The sequence below is a fragment of the Pongo pygmaeus genome, chromosome 3, assembly GCF_028885625.2.
Source record: "Pongo pygmaeus isolate AG05252 chromosome 3, NHGRI_mPonPyg2-v2.0_pri, whole genome shotgun sequence".
NCBI lineage: Eukaryota > Metazoa > Chordata > Mammalia > Primates > Hominidae > Pongo > Pongo pygmaeus.
In genome coordinates, this window is record NC_072376.2 from 163149885 (window position 1) to 163172553 (window position 22669).

At 40.1% G+C, this 22669-nt stretch overlaps 1 protein-coding gene across 7 annotated transcripts in view; it reads left to right on the forward strand.

Annotated features, from left to right (window-relative positions):
- Positions 1-22669, forward strand: part of DCLK2 (doublecortin like kinase 2) — a 176083-nt gene that overhangs the window by 140490 nt on the left and 12924 nt on the right. For all 7 annotated transcript variants that reach the window (XM_054485680.2, XM_063664176.1, XM_063664175.1 and 4 more), the window contains 6 exons: positions 288-396; positions 3060-3117; positions 10584-10703; positions 10929-11075; positions 17977-18110; positions 18632-18709. In XM_054485680.2, the coding sequence (XP_054341655.1) occupies positions 288-396; positions 3060-3117; positions 10584-10703; positions 10929-11075; positions 17977-18110; positions 18632-18709 (646 nt within the window). The remainder of the gene's footprint in view (positions 1-287; positions 397-3059; positions 3118-10583; positions 10704-10928; positions 11076-17976; positions 18111-18631; positions 18710-22669) is intronic.

Consider the following 22669-nt stretch of genomic DNA (forward strand, 5'->3'; position numbering starts at 1 on the left):
AGATAAGTTTTAGTGAAATATCCTTTTTACCTAAGGCTATTCACTTATTTCACCTGATGTCTCAGGGATTTGTTAGGTTTATTGATTATAGGTTTCTGATTTCAACCAACAAAGTCAAAAGGAAATTGGTGATTCAGGTGTTCTATTCAGGAAATGTGCCCAGATATTTTATTTAGTTTCACCATAGATTTAGAAATAAATGCATCGCAGTTTACTATTACAAATATGTAGGAATCTGTATAAAATGCTGATGTTTTCTTTAGAATTTGCATTTATCCTTTTTGCAGGTGTGAATGGAAACAGATGCTCTGAATCATCAACTCTTCTTGAGAAATACAGAATTGGAAAGGTCATTGGTGATGGCAATTTTGCAGTAGTCAAAGAGTGTATAGACAGGTGAGTGGACAGTGAGGATAATTAATGAATAATGAAAATGATAAATAACGAAAACTGTATCATCTACAGATACAGTTTTCCTTGGAGTTTATTCTTAATTTTAAAAAGGCCCTTCTGGAAAGTCTCTCTTTTGTTTTCCCTGAGTCTGCCCTTGGGACCAGCCATTTCTTTCCTTTTTTTTTTTTTTTAAAAAAAAAAAAACAGGCAGGGTCTCACTCTGTTACCCAGGCTAGAGTGCAGTGACACCATCATAGCTCACTGCAGCCTCAGTCTCCAGGGTGCCAGTGATTCTCCCACCTCAGCCTCCCAGCTAATTTTTAAATTTTTAATAGAGACAGGGTCTTGCTTTGTTGCCAGGCTGGTCCTAGGCTCCTTGCTTCAAACAATCCTCATGTCTTGGCCTACTGAAGTGCTGGAATTACAGGCGTGAGTGACTGTACCCAGCAGGGATCAGCCATTTTGCATGCCCACAGGAAAAAAATGATATGTATATACATAGAGTATAAAACTGTTTTATGTGCATTTGGGCTGAGATATATATAAGGTCTCATCATGAGCCAGAGAGGAATGAGAAGACTAAGTCATTTTTAAGAACATCTCCTATATTTACCTGTGTCAGGCGTTGTTCTCAGTCTGTACTTGTATTAAATCACTTAATTCCTACAGCAATCCTCCCTCTTAGTTAATACTTAATGGAATATTCCAGTAGTTCAGGATATATGAGCTCTGACTCTGTTTAAGATGACAATCAGGCCAGGCCTGGTGGCTGGCTCACACCTGTAATCCCAGCACTTTGGGAGGCTGAGGTGTGTGGATTACATGAGGCCAGGAGTTCAAGACCAGCCTGGCCACCATGGTGAAACCCCATCTCTACAAAAAACAAGAAAAACAAACAAACAAACAAAAATTCCAGGTTGGGTGGCACACGCCTGAAGTCCCAGCTACTTGGGAGGCTGAGGCACAAGAATCACTTGAAGCTGGAAGGCAGAGGTTGCGGTGAGCTGAGATCGTGCCATTGCACTTCAGCCTGGGCAACAGACCAAGACTCTGTCTCAAAAAAAAAAAAAAAATCATAGCCTACTTTTGCCTGTTCCAGAGTTTTTATAAACAATATGCAAACCAGAAAAGACTCAGATTAGAGTCTTGGTGTTTGTAGGCTGCTATCCTTCCCATTATAAGTGATAATTTTTATCATTTCTGGGGATTTTTCCAGAAAGTTTTGGTAACTACAATTTTTCTGTTTTGTTACATCTCCAGTGAAGCTTTAGTGCTCCTTATATTGGTACACAAGATAATGCCTTGTTCTCTGAGTCCTTTTACCCAGCTCTTATACACAGACTGCCACCTAAGTAACCAAGTGAGCATCTAAAGTATGACTTTTAAAGACTAGTCAGAAATATGAGGCAAGATTTAGTTTTTGTTATAGGGAGAACGATTTAAGGACGAGTGATTCTTCCAAGCCAGGCCTCATCAGTGTGTATCAACCGCCTGGCAAATCCAGCTGCGCTTGAGAGAACAAGTATGTTCTATGAGTACTGTGGTGTTCTTTATTGAATGGTTTTTCTGTACTCAAAGACATTTTTGGCATGTTAAAATTAAATTATTTTAAAGGTGATTAAAAATTAAATAATGGCTGGACACAGTGGCTCACGGCTGTAATCCCAGCACTTTGGGAGGCCGAGGGGGGAGAATCACCTGAGGTCAGGAGTTCAAGACCAGCCTGGCTAACATGGTGAAACCTATCTCTACTAAAAATACAAAAATTAGCCCAATGGTGGTGGCAGGTGCCTGTAATCCCAGCTCCTTGGGAGGCTGAGGCGGGAGAATTGCTTGAACCTGGGAGGCGGAGGGTGCGGTGAGCCGAGATTGCGCCATTGCACTCCAGCCTGGCTGACAGAGCGAGACTCTGTCTCAATAAATAAATAAATAAATAAATAACATCAAGATTCTTATATCCATGTGAGTGATCTCTCTAGTGCCAGGAAAGAGCATTTAAAGGTGTGACTAACTTGGTACCAGATCAGATCCTAGCTGAAGTTTTGGCTGAGAAATAATGAAAGTCAGGGGACTTTTCACTTTTGAATTATGGGCTAATGTCGTTAATGGACTAATGTAAAAATATATTGATAATAAAATTTTCTGTTAATTTGGTTTTTTAAAACTTTATTCTGTCTCCTAAGAGAACTATTTTGAGATTTAGATATAGAAAAACTATTTCCTGCCTCTCCCTGAGGTAACAGAATTGAAATACTTTAAATATAAGTTTTTTAATATTATAGTTAATATTTATGAAGGAATATTTAATTAACATTCAGTATGGCTTTGTTTTTAATTTTTTGGGTACCTTTGTACCCTGACTCCACTAGATATTTTCTTTAATGCACAGAGGAAGAGCCAAGTTTTTCCTTCCTGGATCTGTGCTGTAGAATAAAACAGGAATGGGCCAGGTGTGGTGGCTCACGCCTGTAATCCCAACACTTTGGGAGGCTGAGACGGGAGGATCAGTTGAGCCCAGGAGTTCCAGACCAACCTGGGCAACATAATGAGACCTCGTCTCTCCAAAAAAAGAAAACACAAAAATTTAAAGTATAAAAAAGAAAGAAAACAGGAATGATGGTATCTGATTTATGTCTTTAAATGGTCTTCCTCTGATTATTCCATAGGTCCACTGGAAAGGAGTTTGCCCTAAAGATTATAGACAAAGCCAAATGTTGTGGAAAGGTATAGTATGCATAACTCCTTTGTGAAAGAAACTAGAGTAAGTTGGTGAGGTGTTTACTGTGATGAAGGAATTTAAGTGGGGACTTGACACGACCTTCACAGCAGTAGAGACCAGTAATAGTGGGAAAAACAGTTAAGCTGTTTTATTCCTGCTATTTTTCAGAAACTTTAATCCTAAAACAGTAAATTGATTTGTATCTTGGTCCTAACTAGAAAACGTAGATTCTTTTCTCTGGGAGATAACTATTTTAACACCCAACAACACTCAAAAGGTGTGTCAAGAACTATGAGGGACCTGGGACTTTACTGGCAAGCTAACAAAGCCTTCCAGCTTCATATAGGCCAGCAGAACACAAGATTTCTGAGTCAGAGACAAAAGAATTTGTTACTCGTGGCACAGCAGGTAGCATGAGCTTCATGTTTGCATTGGTTCCCCTTAACTCCCAAGTCCCATGGCAGTGAGGCAGAGGGGCCCAGCTGGATGATTACACACAGTGGGTTTATGTCATAGCTGGGGAACTCTGAGCTTAGGAAACCCTCAGTCTTAGGAGGTGGTGCTAGCAATCCTGCCCAATCTTTGCCTCAGAGGAGAATATTATTTTCATTATCCTGGTCAGGAAACAAATCTGCTGTTTGCCCTTAAGGGAGATTCATCTCTGTGTTCCAAGAGTGTTTGCTGGACAAACACCCTTGGAAAGATAGTTTGGAAGAGAAGCTGATGCATGATGAGCAGAAATGCTGTGAAGAATCATCTCCTCAATAAGATAAACTTTTTTCTTCTGTCCCGCTCTCTAACTGGGGTTGGGAAAAGATCAACCGATAAAATGCTGCTGCAGTTACTGATACTTTAACTATGTTTGAAAAAATAAATCTTCTATAGCAGCGATGACAAAGACCTTTTTAGATTCCACTGCGGTAGCATATCAATTAAGAGAACAAGCTGTAGAACTGCATCGTTCAACACCGGAGCTCCCAGTCACGTACAGCTACAAAGCACTTGAATGTAGCCAGTCTGGATTGAAATAGGCTGCTAAGTTTAAAATACACACCAGATCTTGAAGACTCAGTACTAAAAAAAGAATGTGAAATACCTCATTAATATCTTTGTATATGATCACATGTTGAAATGAAAATATTTGGATATATTAAGTTATAATTTTAAAAACCTTGCTTTTTAATGTGGTTCTTGGTTAGAATGACGTATATGGATGATGGTGTATATTTATGCTGGACACTGCTGCTCTAGAGCCAGATTCCATAAAGTGTATTCCTGACCCTGCCTCTTCTTGGAAAATTTATTTAACCCCTCTATTTCTTCCTTTAAAATGTGGTTATTATCGACACCTAGAACATAAGATTATTGTGAAAATTGGTTGAATTAAGCCATGGAAAACAGAGAAGTGCTAGTATATAATAAGAATTCAACACATGTTAACTGCTAACATTATTAATATGCCAGAGGAGTTTAGAATTTATAATTAGCAGGATTTGATCTGACAGTTGTCATTTTATAGTTATGGAACTCCTAAACTGGTCTTCATTGGACTTCTACAAAATAGTGTATTTTTAACAGGAAATGTAAAATATTCTGCTCGAATGGTTTAGAAAAATCTTCTCAGCACTCCAGAATGGAGAATTTAGGAGGCAAATTTGTCATTTACTTTTTTTTTTTTTTTTTTTTACCACACTGTGATAATTACTGAAGCATAGACTGTATAGACTGTGCAAAATGCCCCTTTTCCTTTGAATAAGTAAGGTTTTCTTTTGCTTAATTTTCTTTAAATAATTCGATGTGCTTTTACTTACTCTTCTAGCAATATTACTAATGTTTTTCACTGTAATAGCCTTTTCTCCATATGTGTAAGGGTTCTGCTTTCGATGAGGTGTTGTGTGATTTAAGCAGAACGTATCATAATTTGGTGAGCCAGGTTCTGTAGAACTACATTAAAAATTTTTTCAAAACAGTAAAAAAAAAAAAAGGTGCTATGGTAAGGATATGGTTTACGTGATTAAAATTTAAACAGCTGTTTCCATGGTTGGAAAAAAAAGGTCTTCGTGTGCAAAAAGGTCTTCTAGCACACTAAGGGCTGAGGCAAATGGATAAGTCAGTTCTAACATTTGAATCTTATTTTTTCTAGTCTCTGAATGTCATTCTATTTTTATAATGCATGATCGAATATTTTTCCACTTTTATGTTTTGCTTATCTAAACAACTATTTCCACATTAAGACTATACAAAATTATAATTCTAAAACTTGATTAGTTACAAATGAGTTGATTTTTCCCATTAGATTTTATTTTTAGAAAAAAATTATATAGAGAATTTTTGTTAATTTGAGGGGGTGGTATTCAGTCACTGTTTTGGAGTGTTGGCCACCTCTGCTATATACAGAAAATTAATAATGCTGAAAATAATATCTGCTATTTGTTAAAATATATTATTTATCCAGGCTTGGATATATAGGAACTTTGCACATTACCTTTAATGACTTGCAAAACAGATGCGCCAGTTTTACAGATAAGGAAACAGACTCAGATTAAATAGCTTCCAAAAAGTCACACAGAGACTGACCTGTGACTGGAATTTTGGGCTGTTTGATTACACAGCCTGTACATTGGCTGATCTACTGTGTTCCCTCTCTAAGTTCAATGTATTCATTTCTTCAGGTAATACAAACTTGGGAAACATTCTTACTCTCTCTTGCCTTCTGTTCATCCTTAATAATCACGGGCATTGTTAGATTCATGTATTCACCTAAATTTTGGTGCATATTCTGTCTGCAAGACACTGTGCTAAGAATAGGGTGATGTATAAATTAATACCAGTTCTGCAAAGAATGTTGGAGTTCAGGGGAAGCACGTGGGAGAGAAGTAGGTGACCAGTGAAGATGCTACAGAGGAAGAAGCATTTGGGCTGGAGCAGGAACAATGGGTAGGGAGGGTTTCAGTAGGCAGCAATCAAAGAGCGGCCCACCAGGTGGTCAGAACAGTCTGAGCAAAGGCCCAGAGGACAGAAAGCACATTGGGCCCTTCTAAATAGGAGATTATTACAAGAGCTGCATTGGGGCCAGGTTTATAGAGGCTTTTGAGAATGCTATGGTATTTATAAATTTAAGAATTCTTCCAGTTCTAATATTCTCTTTCATGTTAAATAAATATCTATTGAATTCCCACAGTGTACAAAGCCCTGAGCTTTCTGTTCTGGTGCTTAGAAGTGGTCCTCCTTTGTCTTCCTACTGTATACGTTTTGCATTCATCATCTACATGGGCCCAGGCAGGACATAAATCCAGAAGTATATCTGGAAGTATTTGTTTCCCCAGGCTGTGGGAATAAATTACCACAAACTCGGTGGCTTAAAACAACCAAAAATTACTCTCTCACAGTTCAGGAGGCTGAGAGTCCGAAATCCATGCTTCCTTTGGGGGTTTTGGGGAGAATCTGTTCCTTGCCTCTGAGCATCCAGTGACCAGCAGTATTCTTGGGTTGTGGTCACATCGCACCAGTCTCTGCCTCCATCTTCACGCTGCCTTCTCCTCTGTCTGTGTGAAACTTCCCTGTGCTTCTCTAGGAACATTTGTGGTGGCATTTAACCTTCTCCCCGCCACAATCCAGGGTTATCTCTCCACTGCAGAACCCTTCATCTGCAGAACTCTTTTCCCAAGTAAGGTAATATTTCCAAGTTGCAGGGATTAGGACTTGATGTCTTTGGGTATCCATTATTCAGTCTGTTGCCTATATTTATCACAGAAATCACATGGGGTGATTTGTACATTTTCTCTCTCTCACCACTTTCTCCTCAGCAGTGTGCTCTGAGCAACACAGACACCAGCTGTGAAGCCATTGTGGCAGCGCAGTGCGTGATGTGTCTACTCCTTCACATGAACACTTTGGTACTGTTGGTTAGTAACTGTGCCAGTTGCTGGAGAGTGAGGTAACCAAAACTTCCACAAGCTCTCAGTTCCAGAGGGTTAGAGACCAGCACACAAACAGTTGAAAGATGGTGGGATGACAGCTGTGATTCAGGGCTGTGAGAGCAGGTGAGAGGACTACCTGACCCAGCTGTGAGTGAGCAGGGGAGGTGACTTAGAAGAGGGGAGATCTAATCTGGTCCTGAGAAGTATATAGGAGTTTGCCAAGAAGTAGATAAAGAAACTTCCAGATAAAACTATGGCTGGAATGGTGGCTCATGCCTATAATCCCAGCACTTTGGGAGGCTGAGGTGGGAGGATTCCTTGAGCCCAGGAGTTCGAGACCAGCCCTGGCGACATAGGCCCCATTTCTACAAAAAAAATAATTAACTGGGTGCACACCTGTGGTCCCAGCTACTCAGGAGGTTGAGGCGGGAGGATTGCTTGAGCCTGGGAGGTTGAGGTTGCAGTGAGCTGGGATCACACCACTGCGTTCCAGCTTGGGTGACAGAATGAGCCTCTTCTTAAAAAAAAGGAAACTACCTTTGCAAATGCCTAGAAGTCTGGGTAAGGGATTGGCAAGAGGAACAGAGAGAACGAATGGATGAATGGATGGATTCAGAGGCCACCAGGAGGTAAATGGGCAGACATTGGTGATTGTGGGTATATTATCCACCCACAAGGAGGAGGAGGAAAGGAGGAATCAGGATGCAATTCCTGTTTCTGCTTGGGACAGCCAGGTTTGTTCAATAAGATGGAAAACACAGAGGAAAGGACTGCTTTATGGGCTGGGATGGGTTGAGACAAGATGATTAGTCTGGTTTGAGAGAGTTGTTTTGTCTCCTATTATACCCCCCCATCCCTCTCTCTTTGTACGTTAAAAATCACCACGTCCAAAGATAAGGCAGTGTCCTTTGCCAAGTTAGCAGTTTTGTCATTTACTCTCACACAGAACTGTGGAACACTGCCATGAAATGATTCATATGTAAATTATTTGGAGTTAGAATCATGAATCACTTAACATATATAATGGTAGATAATTGAATAATGTAAGTTCAGTATGGCTCAAGACAAAAGTGATATTCATATTATATTTAGAAATATTCTCTTGGAAAATTTAGTCTAAGAGAGCATTTTTTACATATTAGAAACAAAGACTACATATAGGTTGCACAAGAAATAGATAATGTTTGTAACGATTTTTATGCAGTACTTTTTTTTTTGCGTCTGATGATGTTTAGTTTCAAAAGTGGATTGTTCCTTCATAGACAATTTTACAGGGACAGCAAGAGGTTGAGAAAGGCTAACAGCTCCTATGTTTTAACAAAAACATTCACTCTGTGCTTAGAATACTAGCCATTGTCAAGGAGAATTCAGTAGGCTAATAAGTGATGGTGGAGGAAATGTTGCTGCAGTATTTGAAAGGTAACACTGCTGGTGGCCCTTAGGAGAAGTTCCACAATGTATCCCAGAAGACCTTCTGTTGTGCCTTTTATTGAAAAAGATAATAACTTTTGGGAGTTGTAGTCTCCTTATGTGGTAGATATCTTATTTACTTTAATTTGAGAGAGGTTCTTGGGGTACTGGTGAGGGGATTATCTTACAGATATCACTAAATTAGCAACACAAACAGCCCCCAGGGAGAGGCGAATATAGAGACTCTTCTAACTTTGGATAAAATGAGGAGCAGGGAGGAGAATTGAAGTGATAGATTCATTTAGCTTTAAAATAAAAAACCTATTTAATGACAGTAGCAACTGTTGTCTTTGCTTCACATGGAGTGAAATAAATTCATGTGCTTGCTTGTACATGTTCACAAAAGTGTGTCTAACCCTGCTTTTTAGTGTGATTGAGGATATGCTTGGTGCAGATGATCTAAAAGCTTCAAAATATGTGAAACAATGGAGAGAGTTTGCCAAGTCTTTTCTTTGTCTTTGCAACCACGAGGGGCTGGCTGTACAGCTGCTTCCCAAGGGAGGAAACGGGGCTCTGTCTGCTGCTCTGTAACTTAGACAGATGGGCTTGGAGACAGGTAGGAGACCCTGTTCTTGGCTTCCCAGCTGTGGTTTACTGGGGTCTAAGAAACACCATTCTTCAGATTTTGAAGCGTTTGTTGAGTCCTGAGCCAGTCAAAGACTACCTAGCCCTGTTCATTAAAAGAAGCATAGATTCTCCTCCTTGCACAAACCCTGGTGTGATTCTTAACCCCCAAATCAGTGTGGTGCTACGCGTGCTCTTATCTTTTCAGGGAATTAAAGATTTTCAGCTTACAGCTATAATTTTTATTTTGAAGAATTCCAGCTTGGCGTTTACTGAATTCTTCCCCTTTGGAAGGTGATAATGTGTGTATAAGAAAGATGGGCTTGGATGTCAGAAACCTAGTTTACATTCAACCTCCAGTGACTGTTTCCAAGGATAAAGTGTTGAAACATTACACAAGTACCTTACACAGCTGCTAACAAACAGTGACTAGATTCCTCCTAGTAAAGGTTGGCTTCTTTCTTTCCCATACTTCTGTTTAGCAAATTTGCACTGTCACTCACTAACATTTATTGAGTGACTGCTTGGACAAGCACAGTGCATTCAGTGCTCAAGAAACACAACCTACCATGTGCAGGAGCTTGAAACAGATTTTTCTCCACATGTTATTTATTCGTTATAATTTCTATTTCCAGCTATTGTCCAAAAGGGTGAGGTGGCTCTTAGCTTCATGCATCCATGTGTAAAAATACATGTACACATGTTGAGAGGTCTTAATGTCTCATTTAAAACATAGCAATCATTGTTCATGATTCATGGGTTGATGTATTAAGAATAATTCGTTAATTCTGTAAGGAAACATTTTGCTACAGTGCTGATCCCAACTGCGTTACTCACCAGGATTGATAATCAGGTGGTGTTTTCAGAGGAGAAGTGATTAGAGCCAAAATGAGAATAGTGGTCCCCATGTTACTGTATGTTTTCAGATTTCTGAAATACAAGATGTTAAGGAACATCCATCTGGTGAATGATTTCATATCCAGTCATAGAGGAAGAAAGTTCTTTTTTTCATAAATTTCAGCATGAAATTCAAATTCATGTTAGTAACAGTTTAAAAACTAAAAATGCTTAATGCCAGAAGTTATATGCCATAAGCATGCCAAGTTTTCTTATATGCCTAGTCTTTATTTGTGAGTGTATACTGAAATCAAAAAGTAGTTTTGGCTGAATTACAAAGTACAGAGCTGTGTGCTGAAGCTTTCATAGCATCACAACCTCTTAAGGTGTTAGAAATAATGAAGAGCGAGAAGACAGTATGCTTAATATACCACAGAAGCACCATGGAGCCTTTTGGGGGATGTTTAGGAGTCTGTATCTTTTTGGTAATGTCAATAATATGTTCACACTGACCCTGTCCCTACGGGGACAATTAGGTCAGGTTTAGTTGTCTTTGTGCCAAGAGCAATGCTTTCTTTGGCATCAGATTACAGGATGTGTTTGTTTTGCTGTCCTCCAGGCCTTCGAGAGCAGAGGGTTCTGTGATTTCTGATCTCCTCTCTATACCGTTCATTTGACAGGAACACCTGATTGAGAATGAAGTGTCAATACTGCGCCGAGTGAAACATCCCAATATCATTATGCTGGTCGAGGAGATGGAAACAGCAACTGAGCTCTTTCTGGTGATGGAATTGGTCAAAGTAAGAGGATAGAGAGATTTTCTTGGTACCTAGTCCCACAATTTACAATATCCTTGAAGGACCTAATCAGAAAAGTGTATTGCTACCTCGTAACTTTCATTATTTATAATCGCCGATTTTAGTGGCCCTTGTGTCATTCTCTGCTTTATGCCAATGAGCCATCTTTCTTACCTTCATAGGATTGCACTGTTGATGCTTTGATATGTTCTTTTATGTATCCTTTAGGGTGGAGATCTCTTTGATGCGATTACTTCGTCGACCAAGTACACTGAGAGAGATGGCAGTGCCATGGTGTACAACTTAGCCAATGCCCTCAGATATCTCCATGGCCTCAGCATCGTGCACAGAGACATCAAACCAGAGAATCTCTTGGTATGTCATCCCTGCTTTTTCTGTTCCAATGAATGCCTCTCTTCCTTTAAAAGAAGCACATGCAAATAATGGCATTTTATAGTCTATACCAGTCCTACATTATGAGACTTTAAATTTAGAAAATTAGCGAGACTCATGTCAATGACCATCAAATACTAATGGAGTTCTTGAATTTTTCTGCATTTGTTATTTACCAGATGTATCATTTCATTCTCACTCTGCTATAAAGAACTACCTGAGACTGGGTAATTTATGAAGAAAAGAGGTTTGATTGACTCACAGTTCCACAGGCTTAACAGGAAGGCCTCAGGAGACTTACAATCATGGCGGAAGGTGAAGGGGAAGCAAGCACCTTCTTCACATGGTGGCAGGAGAGAAAGAGCGAGGAGGGAAGTGCCACACATTTTTAAACCATCATATGTCATGAGAACTCACTACCACAGGAACAGCATGGGGGAAATCCGCTTCCATAATCAAGTCACCTCCCACAAGGTGCCTCCCCCAACATTGGGAATTACAGTTCAACATGAGATTTGGGTGGGGACACAGAGCCAAAGCATGTCACCAGATATGAGAAAATACATTTTCATTTATATTTTAATTGATGGTACTGACTTAAAGGTGAGCAGGAAAATTATTTTATAGGGTAGAAAATTGTGAAGAATAAATTTGAGACAGAATTAGAGGCTCATAGGAGACAGGAGTAGAACGTGGGGGTTCATTTATTTGCAGGGAATAATTTTGGAAATAGTCTAGTCCATTCATCTCAGCAGCTTTACAGGCATGGAAACTGAGACCAAGAGATGCCATTTTTTTTTTTCTTAGAAGTCTCTTTTATCCTATTATTCTACAGAATAAAAAGTCTTATTCTACTATGGTACCCAGAGTTCTTCATAGTCTGATCTCAATTTGCCTTTTCAGCTTCCTGTCCTGTTAATAACTCTTATCCATCCAACCCAACATGGCCTAAGCTTCAAGCCATATTGAACTCACCTTCATGGTGACTCTTGATAACTAGACACAGCTTGCAAATTGGGAACCAATCCTCGTGACCACGTTATACAAGAATTTTAGAGAAACTGATTGGGGGATTTGACATTTACTCTCTTCCCAGCCCCCCACAAACACACATGACATAGTTGGCTTCTTTATTTCCACCTTTCAGGGCTCTCATCCTCATTCCTGCTTGGGAGGCAAGCTTATCTGAGTCTTCTACATCATGTTAATCCAAACACAGATTCCTCCATCCTCAGTTTTTAGTTAAGACTTGACTTACCAACAGCCTTACACCTCCGTTGCTTCTGTCTATACTGGTCTTCATTTGCAACATCCTCTCTTCCAGCAGTGTGGTAAACCATTCATCTTGTAATACGTTGAGCAAAAGTTAAGTATTCTTTAACATCACCCTAGACTTGCTAGACAAAGTTCAGTCACAGCCACCTCGGGTTTCTGCTGCACTTGCTATGGTGTTGTGATCTTTATCATATACTTGTCTGCCTCTTTGGGATTGTAAGTACCATGGAGGCAAGGTTTGTGTCTAATTATCTTTATATCTCCAATGGCTTGGACGGTGCCACGTAAACACATAATGGACAGCAGAGTGCTGCTCACTGACCACTGACACTCAGCTAGCAACTGGTGCTAGAGCATGAGCCTCTACAGCCTGCTGTGAGCACCACACAAATAACTGTTGAAAGGAATATGCATTGATGCACAGCATCTGAAGCCATCCTGGGGACTTTTTATTTTTTGGCTAATCTAATCCAGAGTACCCGTCTTTTCTTTTTGGTAATATCATTTGATGATTTCTGAGTATCCATTTAAAAGTATGTGAAATTTTATCTCACTGTCTTCTACCTTGAGGGAATTATATTTCATTTCTATACGTTCTTATTAGGAAAAGAAATATCCCTGCTGTGTGTTAAAAAAAAAAAAAAAAAAAAAAAGGGGATTGTGGACTTGGTTTTACAAATTCTAACAAGGAATGGAGACAGAGTTGTAAACCGAGCCTCAGGAGGAAAGTAAGGATATGGCGTTCTCTCCTCAAAACAGGCTTCTCGCCCATTGGGACATTGCAGCATGCCAGACTCCTCCACCGTTGAACTGAGTTTGGCCCAAGCTTCGCAAACAAAGGCACAGGGCTTTCTCCAGGTGTGCCCAGACACAAACACTGGGGCATTCATAAGGATACCCCCTTGACTGCTTCCTGCTCTCCACAACCTGCCTTGCCCCACTGGCTCCAGTTACTGCCTTCTCTGAAAATATGGGAGCCACAGGTTCCCAAGGAACCCCTGGAGCCAGTCTGTCTAATAGCCCTGATTTAAGGCCCAGCAAAGAAGGTGACTGAGGTGCTTGTGAGCTTCCCTATAAACCAGGGGGTCCATTTCCCAGCTCACAGATCTCACTCTCACCTCCTGTTTCTTCTCTTTTCCACTCAGAGTTTCTTAATATATGTAAAGAATCTGACACTGCCTCCTTTTTTCTTGTGACACATCAAGGGTGGATAATGTTTTTCACTTCTTCAGGAGAATTGGCTAAAATTTAAAAAATTTCAAAGAATAAGTAATGTAATGGGGATTGATGTCTCCAACATCATGAGTCTCAGAATGCAATCAGGAAATCAGAGTCACACTCCTCATCGAGTCTCACCTGTCCTAGATGAGCGTCCACCCCTTCTCAAACCTACAGCAGCCCCCTTGTGTTAGCCCAGAAAGGGAGGAGAAGGAAGAAGAGGATGTGTGATGTAGAAAGGCTCTGCCGAGCCTTCAGAAATAACCATAGCCTCATATATCTCAGTAAAATGTGTTTGCGATTGAAAACCTAACTAGATCACTTGGCAGTTTCTAGATTTAGTCAGCAGGTTGGTATTGGCCTGGGAGGAGAGGGTGCCATTGAGATACTAAAAGTAAATACCCAGAGTGACTGTCGGCCTCTTCTTGCTCTAAGAACTAATTCAGTTTTTAAACACCAGAGCATTCAGACAGCTGATTTGCATCCCCCTCTCCGGTAAGCAGCATCATAATTTAAAACCCTGCCAGTGGAGATGTATGGGTAGCTGTGTCAGGGAGCACAGGGGTGGCCGTTAATGCTGTGAGTTACAGCCTGGTGGTGCCGTGTCAGAGTTAAGTATGAGAGACCAGTTATAAATTCAGGTTGTCCAGGAGTTCTGGGGATAGGAGAGAGAAGAGAAGAGGGTTGGTTTCTCATATTTGAAGTCCTTCTAAATCATTAAGTTGACATTTTATTTAGAGAACATGCAGTGTTCATTTTGTCTGTGGGATCTGCATTCCTCGCGTTTTTTATTTTTGCATTCTGAGAGCAACTTTTGACAGAAGCATCTCACAGCTTGTGGTGGGGCGTTTGAACACTGCAGGGCTAGAGTTCTCACAGTTGTGATTGTTTAAATTCACTCAAAATCTGTAAGTAAGTGCAGGCTATAGTCAGGGTTCTCGCAGGCCTATCCAGTTATTTTTCAGATACAGAACCTTGCAGAATGGTTCTGTGGAACGAATAATGATCCTGGCTGGAGCCCCTGCCTGGCCGTATGACTAGTAACCTGAGTGCTATGCGCCTCAGTCTCCTCATTTGTAAAATGGAGGTAACAGTTCTCTTCCTAATTGCCCAGTGGGGTGGTTCTGGAAGTCCAGTGAGATAATCTTCGAAAGAATTTTGAAATCTCCAAAGTCCTTGAGAATGTCAGTTTCTGGGGAGACCTGAACTCTGCCAGAAAGCCTCTGGAGTCCCTGTTCATCTAGTCACCTCTTTATTAAAGGCAACTGTTTTTAAAGCAATGATGTGTGTGTCTCTGTATCTATCTGGAGAGAGATATATGCATAATTTCTTCCTGCTTTGAAGACAATCTCCCACTAAGATTTGAAATGTATTCAATATTAGACATATTTGCTTCTGTGTCCAGCATTGGGGAGAGATGAATCAGATAAAATATGATTTCAGGCTTGTCTGCCCCTAATGACACTTCCTTTTTGATGTTTAGCCAAGGAATATCACTTGCACAGACATAATTCAGCAGTTATAGACTGTTCAGTCCCTTTCTATTTATGCTCCTGCATCTGACTCTGAATTCTTTATAGAGGATGTGAAAAACAGGACTTCAGGGACTTCGGAGTATCTGACAGCAACCTCTGAATAGCCCTAGGCATCACTAAATGGAGTCTTTAAAATAAACACTATTTTTCAAAATTGTACCTAATGAGTATATTTTTAAGTTGTAAAAACAAAATAACAGTGACATTAATAAAACTTTTTTTTAACTCTTATGATGCAGACAGTTAGGAAATTGTGCTTATAACATTCTTATCGCTGTAATTACTTAGGAAATTTCTTTCCAAAGTCTGGGTTTTGGTAAAAGCATTATAAATTCTAACTATAATTATATCAGATTGTTCTTGCTAATGTTTACATTAAACATAACGGGTGGAAAGTTTTCCTAAGACTGTGATGTGACTAAGAGTCTGGAATCCGTTACTTTAGGCTGAATCATTCATATCTTTGAAAATGTTTCTGCTGACTTGTGGGCTGACTCAGAGTTGTAAATATCTATGAGGGACTCAAAATCCTCATCATTACTCCTGTGGAACTTTAAAGTCATAAAGATATGTGTTAGGGATGTGTATTCAGTATATAAGACTGGAAAACGTTATTCAGATACTAAAGGTGAAACATGTTCTTATTAAGTGGATAAGGATATCACAGGTAAGGGAGGTATTTCAGTGCTGTCCTCTTTAAAATGCCTGTAAAACTTGGGGAATTACTGGCCTGGGAGAGCCCTGCAGTTCTCCATGCTTTTTACTGATGACTATTTAAATCACTCCCCCTCATTAAGTAGCAGACTAATGGATGATGTTGCTAACATGCTTATCTTGAAAAAACATCATTTTCTAAATTTTTCTCCTTCTATAGTTAATAGTGGTTGAGATAAATATCTGGTTCAGCAAAATATGAGACAAGGCAAACTACGCTTAAAATAGAAAAATAGAAACAGGCATTACAATGAGTATAGACTAGGTCTCTGCAGCAGTTTATTCTCTGAAATTCCATGTTTTCAAAATGGACATCCAAGAGACAAATAGACTATACGCTCAGGTTCAGGATTGCGTGCTGAAACTTGAATTATGCTGTCATGTGCACTTGTTTGCTTCCAAAACTATCCACTTAGAACGTAACTTTCTAAAGTTATATTTATCCTGTAGTTTTGCTTATATATGAAATTATTATGAAACCAACACATGTTCATTGTAAACATTTTAGAAACCACTGAAAAGTGTAAAGAAAATTAAATTAATCCTTCATGCTACCGCTTAGAGATAAACTTGTTAACATTTTTGAGTATTTTATATGTAATTTTGCATTTTTTAACTGTGCGTAATAGTGACTATTTCCCATATGATTAATATATTTGAAAAATGGTTATTAGAAAGTATGTAATATTTTATTATGGTAATGTATCATAGTTACTCATTGCCCTATTACCCATTTATGTTGCCCTTAGTTTTTAAAAGTCATAGATAAATTCTGAGATTAGCATCCTTATATATAACATTTGGGTCCATCTCTATTCCCCTAGAGTAGGTTTTGAGAAGTAGACTTATTGGGTCAAAGGTTATAATTGATATAAAGAAATTTGCTATATATTGCTGAAATGCTTTCTAGAAAGGTTCTTTAAGCATAAACAGTCACGTCTCCACCAGCATTTTTAAACCTTTTCCAATGTGATAATTATCTAATCAGCCAGTCTTTCCAGGAAATGGAAAGAACATTTTTTATTTTTTTACTTTTTATTTTTTCTCCTTTATCATTACCCACAAGGAAGGAGCATTTATTGAGCCCTGTTCTGAGCTTTGTCTCATTTCACCTTCACACCAACTTCACAAGGGAGGTACTGGCATTATCTCACTTCATAGATGAAGAAATGTGCTCAGAGAGGTTATGTGACTTTCAGAGGTCACACAACTAGATGTGTGGACTTGTTATGGAAGTTCAGGCTGCCTGATCCCAAAGGTCATTTTCTTTCTAAACTTCCAAGGTTTTCTCCTATATCATATTTGTATTTCATCATTGACTGTCCAGACAACAAGGACCCCATTGCTGCCCCCAATTTTATTTTCTAAACTAAACATGCTAGTCCCATGGAGGTCACCGAGTGCTTTGGTGGACACTTAATACACCATTTCTTGGGCTCTCAAGTACATCACGCACAATAAATGCTAAATAAAGGTCAGTTTCTACCTCCAGGATTAGAGGCCTCTCTCATGCCCATCAGGTACACGGCCGCCTACACTCTAACTACTGTGTAGGCAAGCACGTGTGTTCATTGTACTCCTAGGTAAGGAACTTTCTACAAAAGTGGAAAATATTTTTTCCAAACTTCACGCAATCGTGCAAAATCTCTGAAGAGAAAAAAAATTAGCACTTTAAAGCAACAAAGATGAATCATGGTGTTAGAATCACAAGGAGGGGTCGGGCACGGTAGCTCATGCCTGTATTCCCAGCACTTTGGGAGGCTGAGGTGGGCAGATCTCACGATCCCAGGAGTTCAAGACCAGCTTGGGCAATATAAGGAGACCCTGTCTCTACAAAAAATAAAGAAATTAGCCTAGCGTGGTGGCATGTACCTGTAGTTCCAGCTACTTGGTGGGGGTTCAGTGGGGGAAGGATTACGTCAGCCCAGAGGTTGAGGCTGCAGTGAGCTGTGGTCACGCCACCGCACTCCAGCCTGGGCAACAAAGCGAGACCCTGTCTTCAAAAAAAAAATCACAAGGAGAGATTTCATTAGAGTTTAATAGTAAATGTATTTGTGTCCTTTCTGCCTAATTCCAAGAGCCCTCTCACAATTGTTAAGGAAAAAAAAAATCTTCTGATTGTTGGCTGATTTCTGTTTCAGGTGTGTGAATATCCCGATGGAACCAAGTCTTTGAAACTGGGAGACTTTGGGCTTGCGACTGTGGTAGAAGGCCCTTTATACACAGTCTGTGGCACGCCCACTTATGTGGCTCCAGAAATCATTGCTGAAACTGGGTAAGACTTCTGGTGGCCCTGGTTAGTACTTCAACTTTGGTGAGAAAGGTCTGTTTTGTTACTATTGCTGCTTATGTATACAGTTGGTGAGAAAGGTCTCTTGTTACTATTGCTGCTTGTGTATACAGTTGGTGAGAAAGGTCTGTTTTGTTACTATTGCTGCTTGTGTATACAGTGCCTCCTGTGAAGGTGGAGAATGGAAAGAAGTGAGAGTCTGTTGCCTGCACCATGATTTTGACCTCAGGAAGCAGACTTTATGCTTACCTGGCCAGAGCCCTGGCCTGGACTTGTGTCCTAAGGCCACTCTTGAGAATATGGCAGTAGTCACCAAGACTGTGGTTAGGTTGGCAGAAACAGATGCCTTTTTCTAAAGTGTGATTCATTCATCTCTATGTGAAATGAAATGAATAATTTAACACTAAAATAATCCTTTTCCTAACAAATAAAGGCAATACTCCAGTACCATGGAAGGTTCTTGGGAGTCATCATTTCTCTCCCCCTCACCCATTTTGTTTTCTTAGCTATGGCCTGAAGGTGGACATTTGGGCAGCTGGTGTGATCACATACATACTTCTCTGTGGATTCCCACCATTCCGAAGGTAGGCGGCCTTTTGGGCGATGTATTTGAATTGCAAATGCTCTCCCTTGGGTCCAGAAGCAGATACTTTGCTCCTGGAAGTCGGGACTGTTTGGTCACTAAAAGTACCAGTTAAAAATTACATAAAACACCTTTCACTTTTTAATTTACAGCCTATTAATGTATATTCTTATTAGCATACTTTGGGTATGAGGTGAAGGCCTTTGCTTTGTGTTTGGTTGGTCCTCTGAGTTTCCAGTGTTCATTCTTTCATAAAAATAAACCCATAATACAGTGTCTACCATGTCCAATTTCTCCATCTTTTCAAATGACAGCAAGATTTAAAGAGCCTTGTGAAGCAGTCCGAATCCTTCCAGGTATGTCATCTTCCAGTTCTTCATAGTAGTCTCTCTCACTCAATTAGACAGCAGTTTTTATATCCTCTTTCCAAAGCATTCAAGTTTGTTCTCCGAGAAACAGGATCTCTTTCTTCTTAAAATTCATTTTATTGGTTCATGTGACATTTAATTAAGAATAGAGTTGCAAACACTTGTGGTATAAATAGGCCTAGGAATACACAGACTGACTGAGTCTTCGTAACCGTTTGCTTCACATGGTGGGAGCAGAGATGACCACTGACAATGGTCAGGGTGTTTGAGCAGGGCATGGGAGCACACTCATTGGCCTGGCAATCTTTGTGCAGGGAATGAGTGAGGGGCTTCAGCCACAGCTCTTTTGATGAGTTTTGTCTCCCCCTCTGGAGCAAATGAATTACTCTGAAGCAGAAGTTCATCTAACCATGCATGTTCTGTTTTCTTCTGAGTTTTCTTGACCTCTTTTCACTTTAATCTCTTTCTTTGTTCATTTGGTAACTCTCTAATGAGTAGCTACTGTGTGCCAGGCATGATTTTAAGTGCTAGGAATAAAGTGGTGAACAAAACCTGAGGTCGTAGTTTCTCTTAGTTTATTTGACTAGCCATAACAAAATATCATATACAGTGTGGCTTATAAACACCAGAAAATTCATCGTTCCAGTTCTGGAGGTTGAGAATTCCAAGATCAAGGTACTACAGATTTGGTGACTGTTGAGGGCTCACTTCCTGGTTCATAGAGAGCTATCTCCTCACTCTAACCACATACAGTGGAAAGGGCAAGGGAATCTCTGGGGTCTTTCGTAAGGGCCCTAATCTTATTCATGAGAGCTCCACCCTTAACAATAGCATGGCTACCCAAAGGTCCCATCTCCTACTACCATCACATTGGGTATTAGGTTGCAGCATGTGAATTTTGGGGAGACATGAACATTTAGCCTATGGCATGGTGTTTATAGTGTTGTACTGGGTCACTACGTGAAAAATGGTTTTATCTTCTTTTCCCTCCAACATTTTATTATGAAAACTTTCAAACATACAGAAAAGTTGAAAGGATTATCTTTTTAAAATTCTCAGTTTTCCCATTGCGTTGAACAATTTTCTAATTGGCATTGCAGTAAACATAAGACTGACAGATGTTAGTCTCTACTTTTGAAAGCCTTATGCTATAGATAAAGACACACCTCACAAGACTATTGATCAAAGAGAATAAGCAGAGCATGCGGGAGTGCTTAGTTCAGGGCTGGAAATCACAAGGATGTAGCATTCATGAAAGATGTAGCATTTGAGTGAGACCTTTGTGGTATTAGTGCAGTTTTTATAGGTGGAAAGATATTTCCATCTGGCCGTCAACATCGTGGTCTTCCACCAAAGTCATTGACTAGGTGGGTTACACAGACTGTAGAATTATTGTACATTTCAGTTAGCTTTTGCTGAGTAACAAACTACCCCTGAAGTTAGGAGTGTGAAACAATTGCATGGATCAGTTGAGTGAATCTTCTGAGCTGGCTGGCTCAGCGGGGGCTTGATGGTCTAGGATGGCCCCACTTGCATGCCTGGTAGGTGGCTCAGTGTCCACTGGGACAAGAGAGATGACTTGGCCCCTGTGCTTTCATCATGCAGGGGCTGTCCTGGGCTTCCATGAGAGTGGATGCAAGATTCCCCAAAGCAGCCAGAGACAGGGCAAGTTCTACTCCCCGAGCACGTCCTCAGCCTCTGCTCAGCTCACACTTGATGTGCCATTAAGCAAATCAAGTCAGACAGCTAACCCGAGAGTAAATGTGGGAGAAAATGAGCTAAGTATATAGTGGGAAGGGAATAATTTGTGGCCATTTTTAAAGTCACACCGGGTCTTGGCTGGTCTCAGTGATGTCATGTTTTGGGAGTTGGTCAAGTGGAGAAGGGGAATGCATCTTGATGACAGGTGATCTGGGCCAGTTACAGCGGAGCTCCCTTCCCTGGCTAACCCAAGCTGGGATCAGCTGGGAAAGGGTCTTGGGGGATGAGTTTGAGAGGACTGTGTGCTCACAACTCCCTCTAGTGTTTGCAGTTGCCGATGCAGCCTGAGAGTTTTTTCTTTCAGTGCTTTTTACTTTTTAACAAAAGTGAGACTCAAATTGAAGAGGATGCATTTATCATGGATTGATACTGAACGGGGAGCAGCTTTTTTGTGGGGTCTAGAGATAAGTTTGGCTAATCAAAAGCAATAAAGCTACATTCTGAAAGCTGCTGCCCTTATATGCTGCCTTCAGAAGCAGGTCATAGACCTCCAGGTAGCTTTTAAAAATTAAGACAGCGCTTTCCCTCTTTTATATCATGTTGTGATGAAAGAGAATCTGTAATGTTAAACACGTGTTACCGAAGTATCTTCATGGCATACAGCGACATTCTGGGTAGATTTTATAACCTACTATAATACAGAAATGTATGTCATTCGTCACAGACATGGTACTTTAAATTATGGTAAATAAGTTTGGTATAAAATAGATTGTCTACATTTGCACTTAGAAGTCCTTCACATATTTCAAAATAGTCTCTTTGTTTTATACAAAAGACAACTTTAACCCAAAGCATTTAAACTAAAATTGTTATTTGGAATTTACAGTTTTAACTTCTCTGACTGTAGCATCTTTTGTTCTTTCTTCCTTCAGGCTTTTCAGGTTTTAGTTGTAGTTTGACATGTGTTCTCTTTCTAGTCTTTTTTTTTTCTTTTTTATAGGCAGGATCTTGCTCTGTCACCCAGGCTGGTGTGATCACAGCCCACTCCAGGCTCAAGGAATCCTCCCACCTCAGCCTCCCAAGTAGCTGGGACTGCAAGCACACACCACCATGCCCAGCTTTTTTTTTTTTTTTTTTTTTTCGTAGAGATAGGGTCTCAGTTTGTTGCCCAGTCTGTAAATTTTATTTTTTAATCCTTTTAATTTATTTTTTAAGAGACAGGGTCTCTGTTGACCAGGCTGGAGTGTAGTGGTGCAATCATAGCTCACTGCAGTCTCCAACTCCTGGCTCGAGCAATCCTCCTCCCTCAGCCTCCTGAGTAGCTGAGACCACATGTGTGCACCACTATATTGCACTAGTTGTTGAAGTTTTTCGTTGAGAAGGGGTCTTGCAGTGTTGCCCAGGCTGGTTTTGAACTCCTAGCCTCAGGCAGTCCTCCCACTCCAGCCTATCAAAGTGTTGAGATTATAGGTGTGAGCCACTGTGCCTGAGCCATTTCCCTCTAGTCTTTTTCAATATCAGATTCATCATTACCGAGAAGTAGATTGGTTTTTCAGAGGCACCCAAAATTTTAGTTGTTGTCTAAGCAAGTCTGCTCTTAGGGTCACTGACAAAAAGTATTATTTGTGTGACTACACTGAAATTTTTGTTTCTCTTAAAACACACACAAAATGCTCTAAGTGGAATGTTTGAACATCATTTGGGAAATAGCTTACAACATTTTCAGGTTTACCTTTTCTGAATTATAATGCTTTGTCATTGAAAAGAGAGCATGTGCACAAACTCTTTTGTTGTTTTTCAAGTTTTTCTTAATGGACATTTTTAGACTTACAGCACCTTGGTCCGAAGGCTATATTGTTTTAGAATTTAAAAATGCCATGAAGGATCTTGGC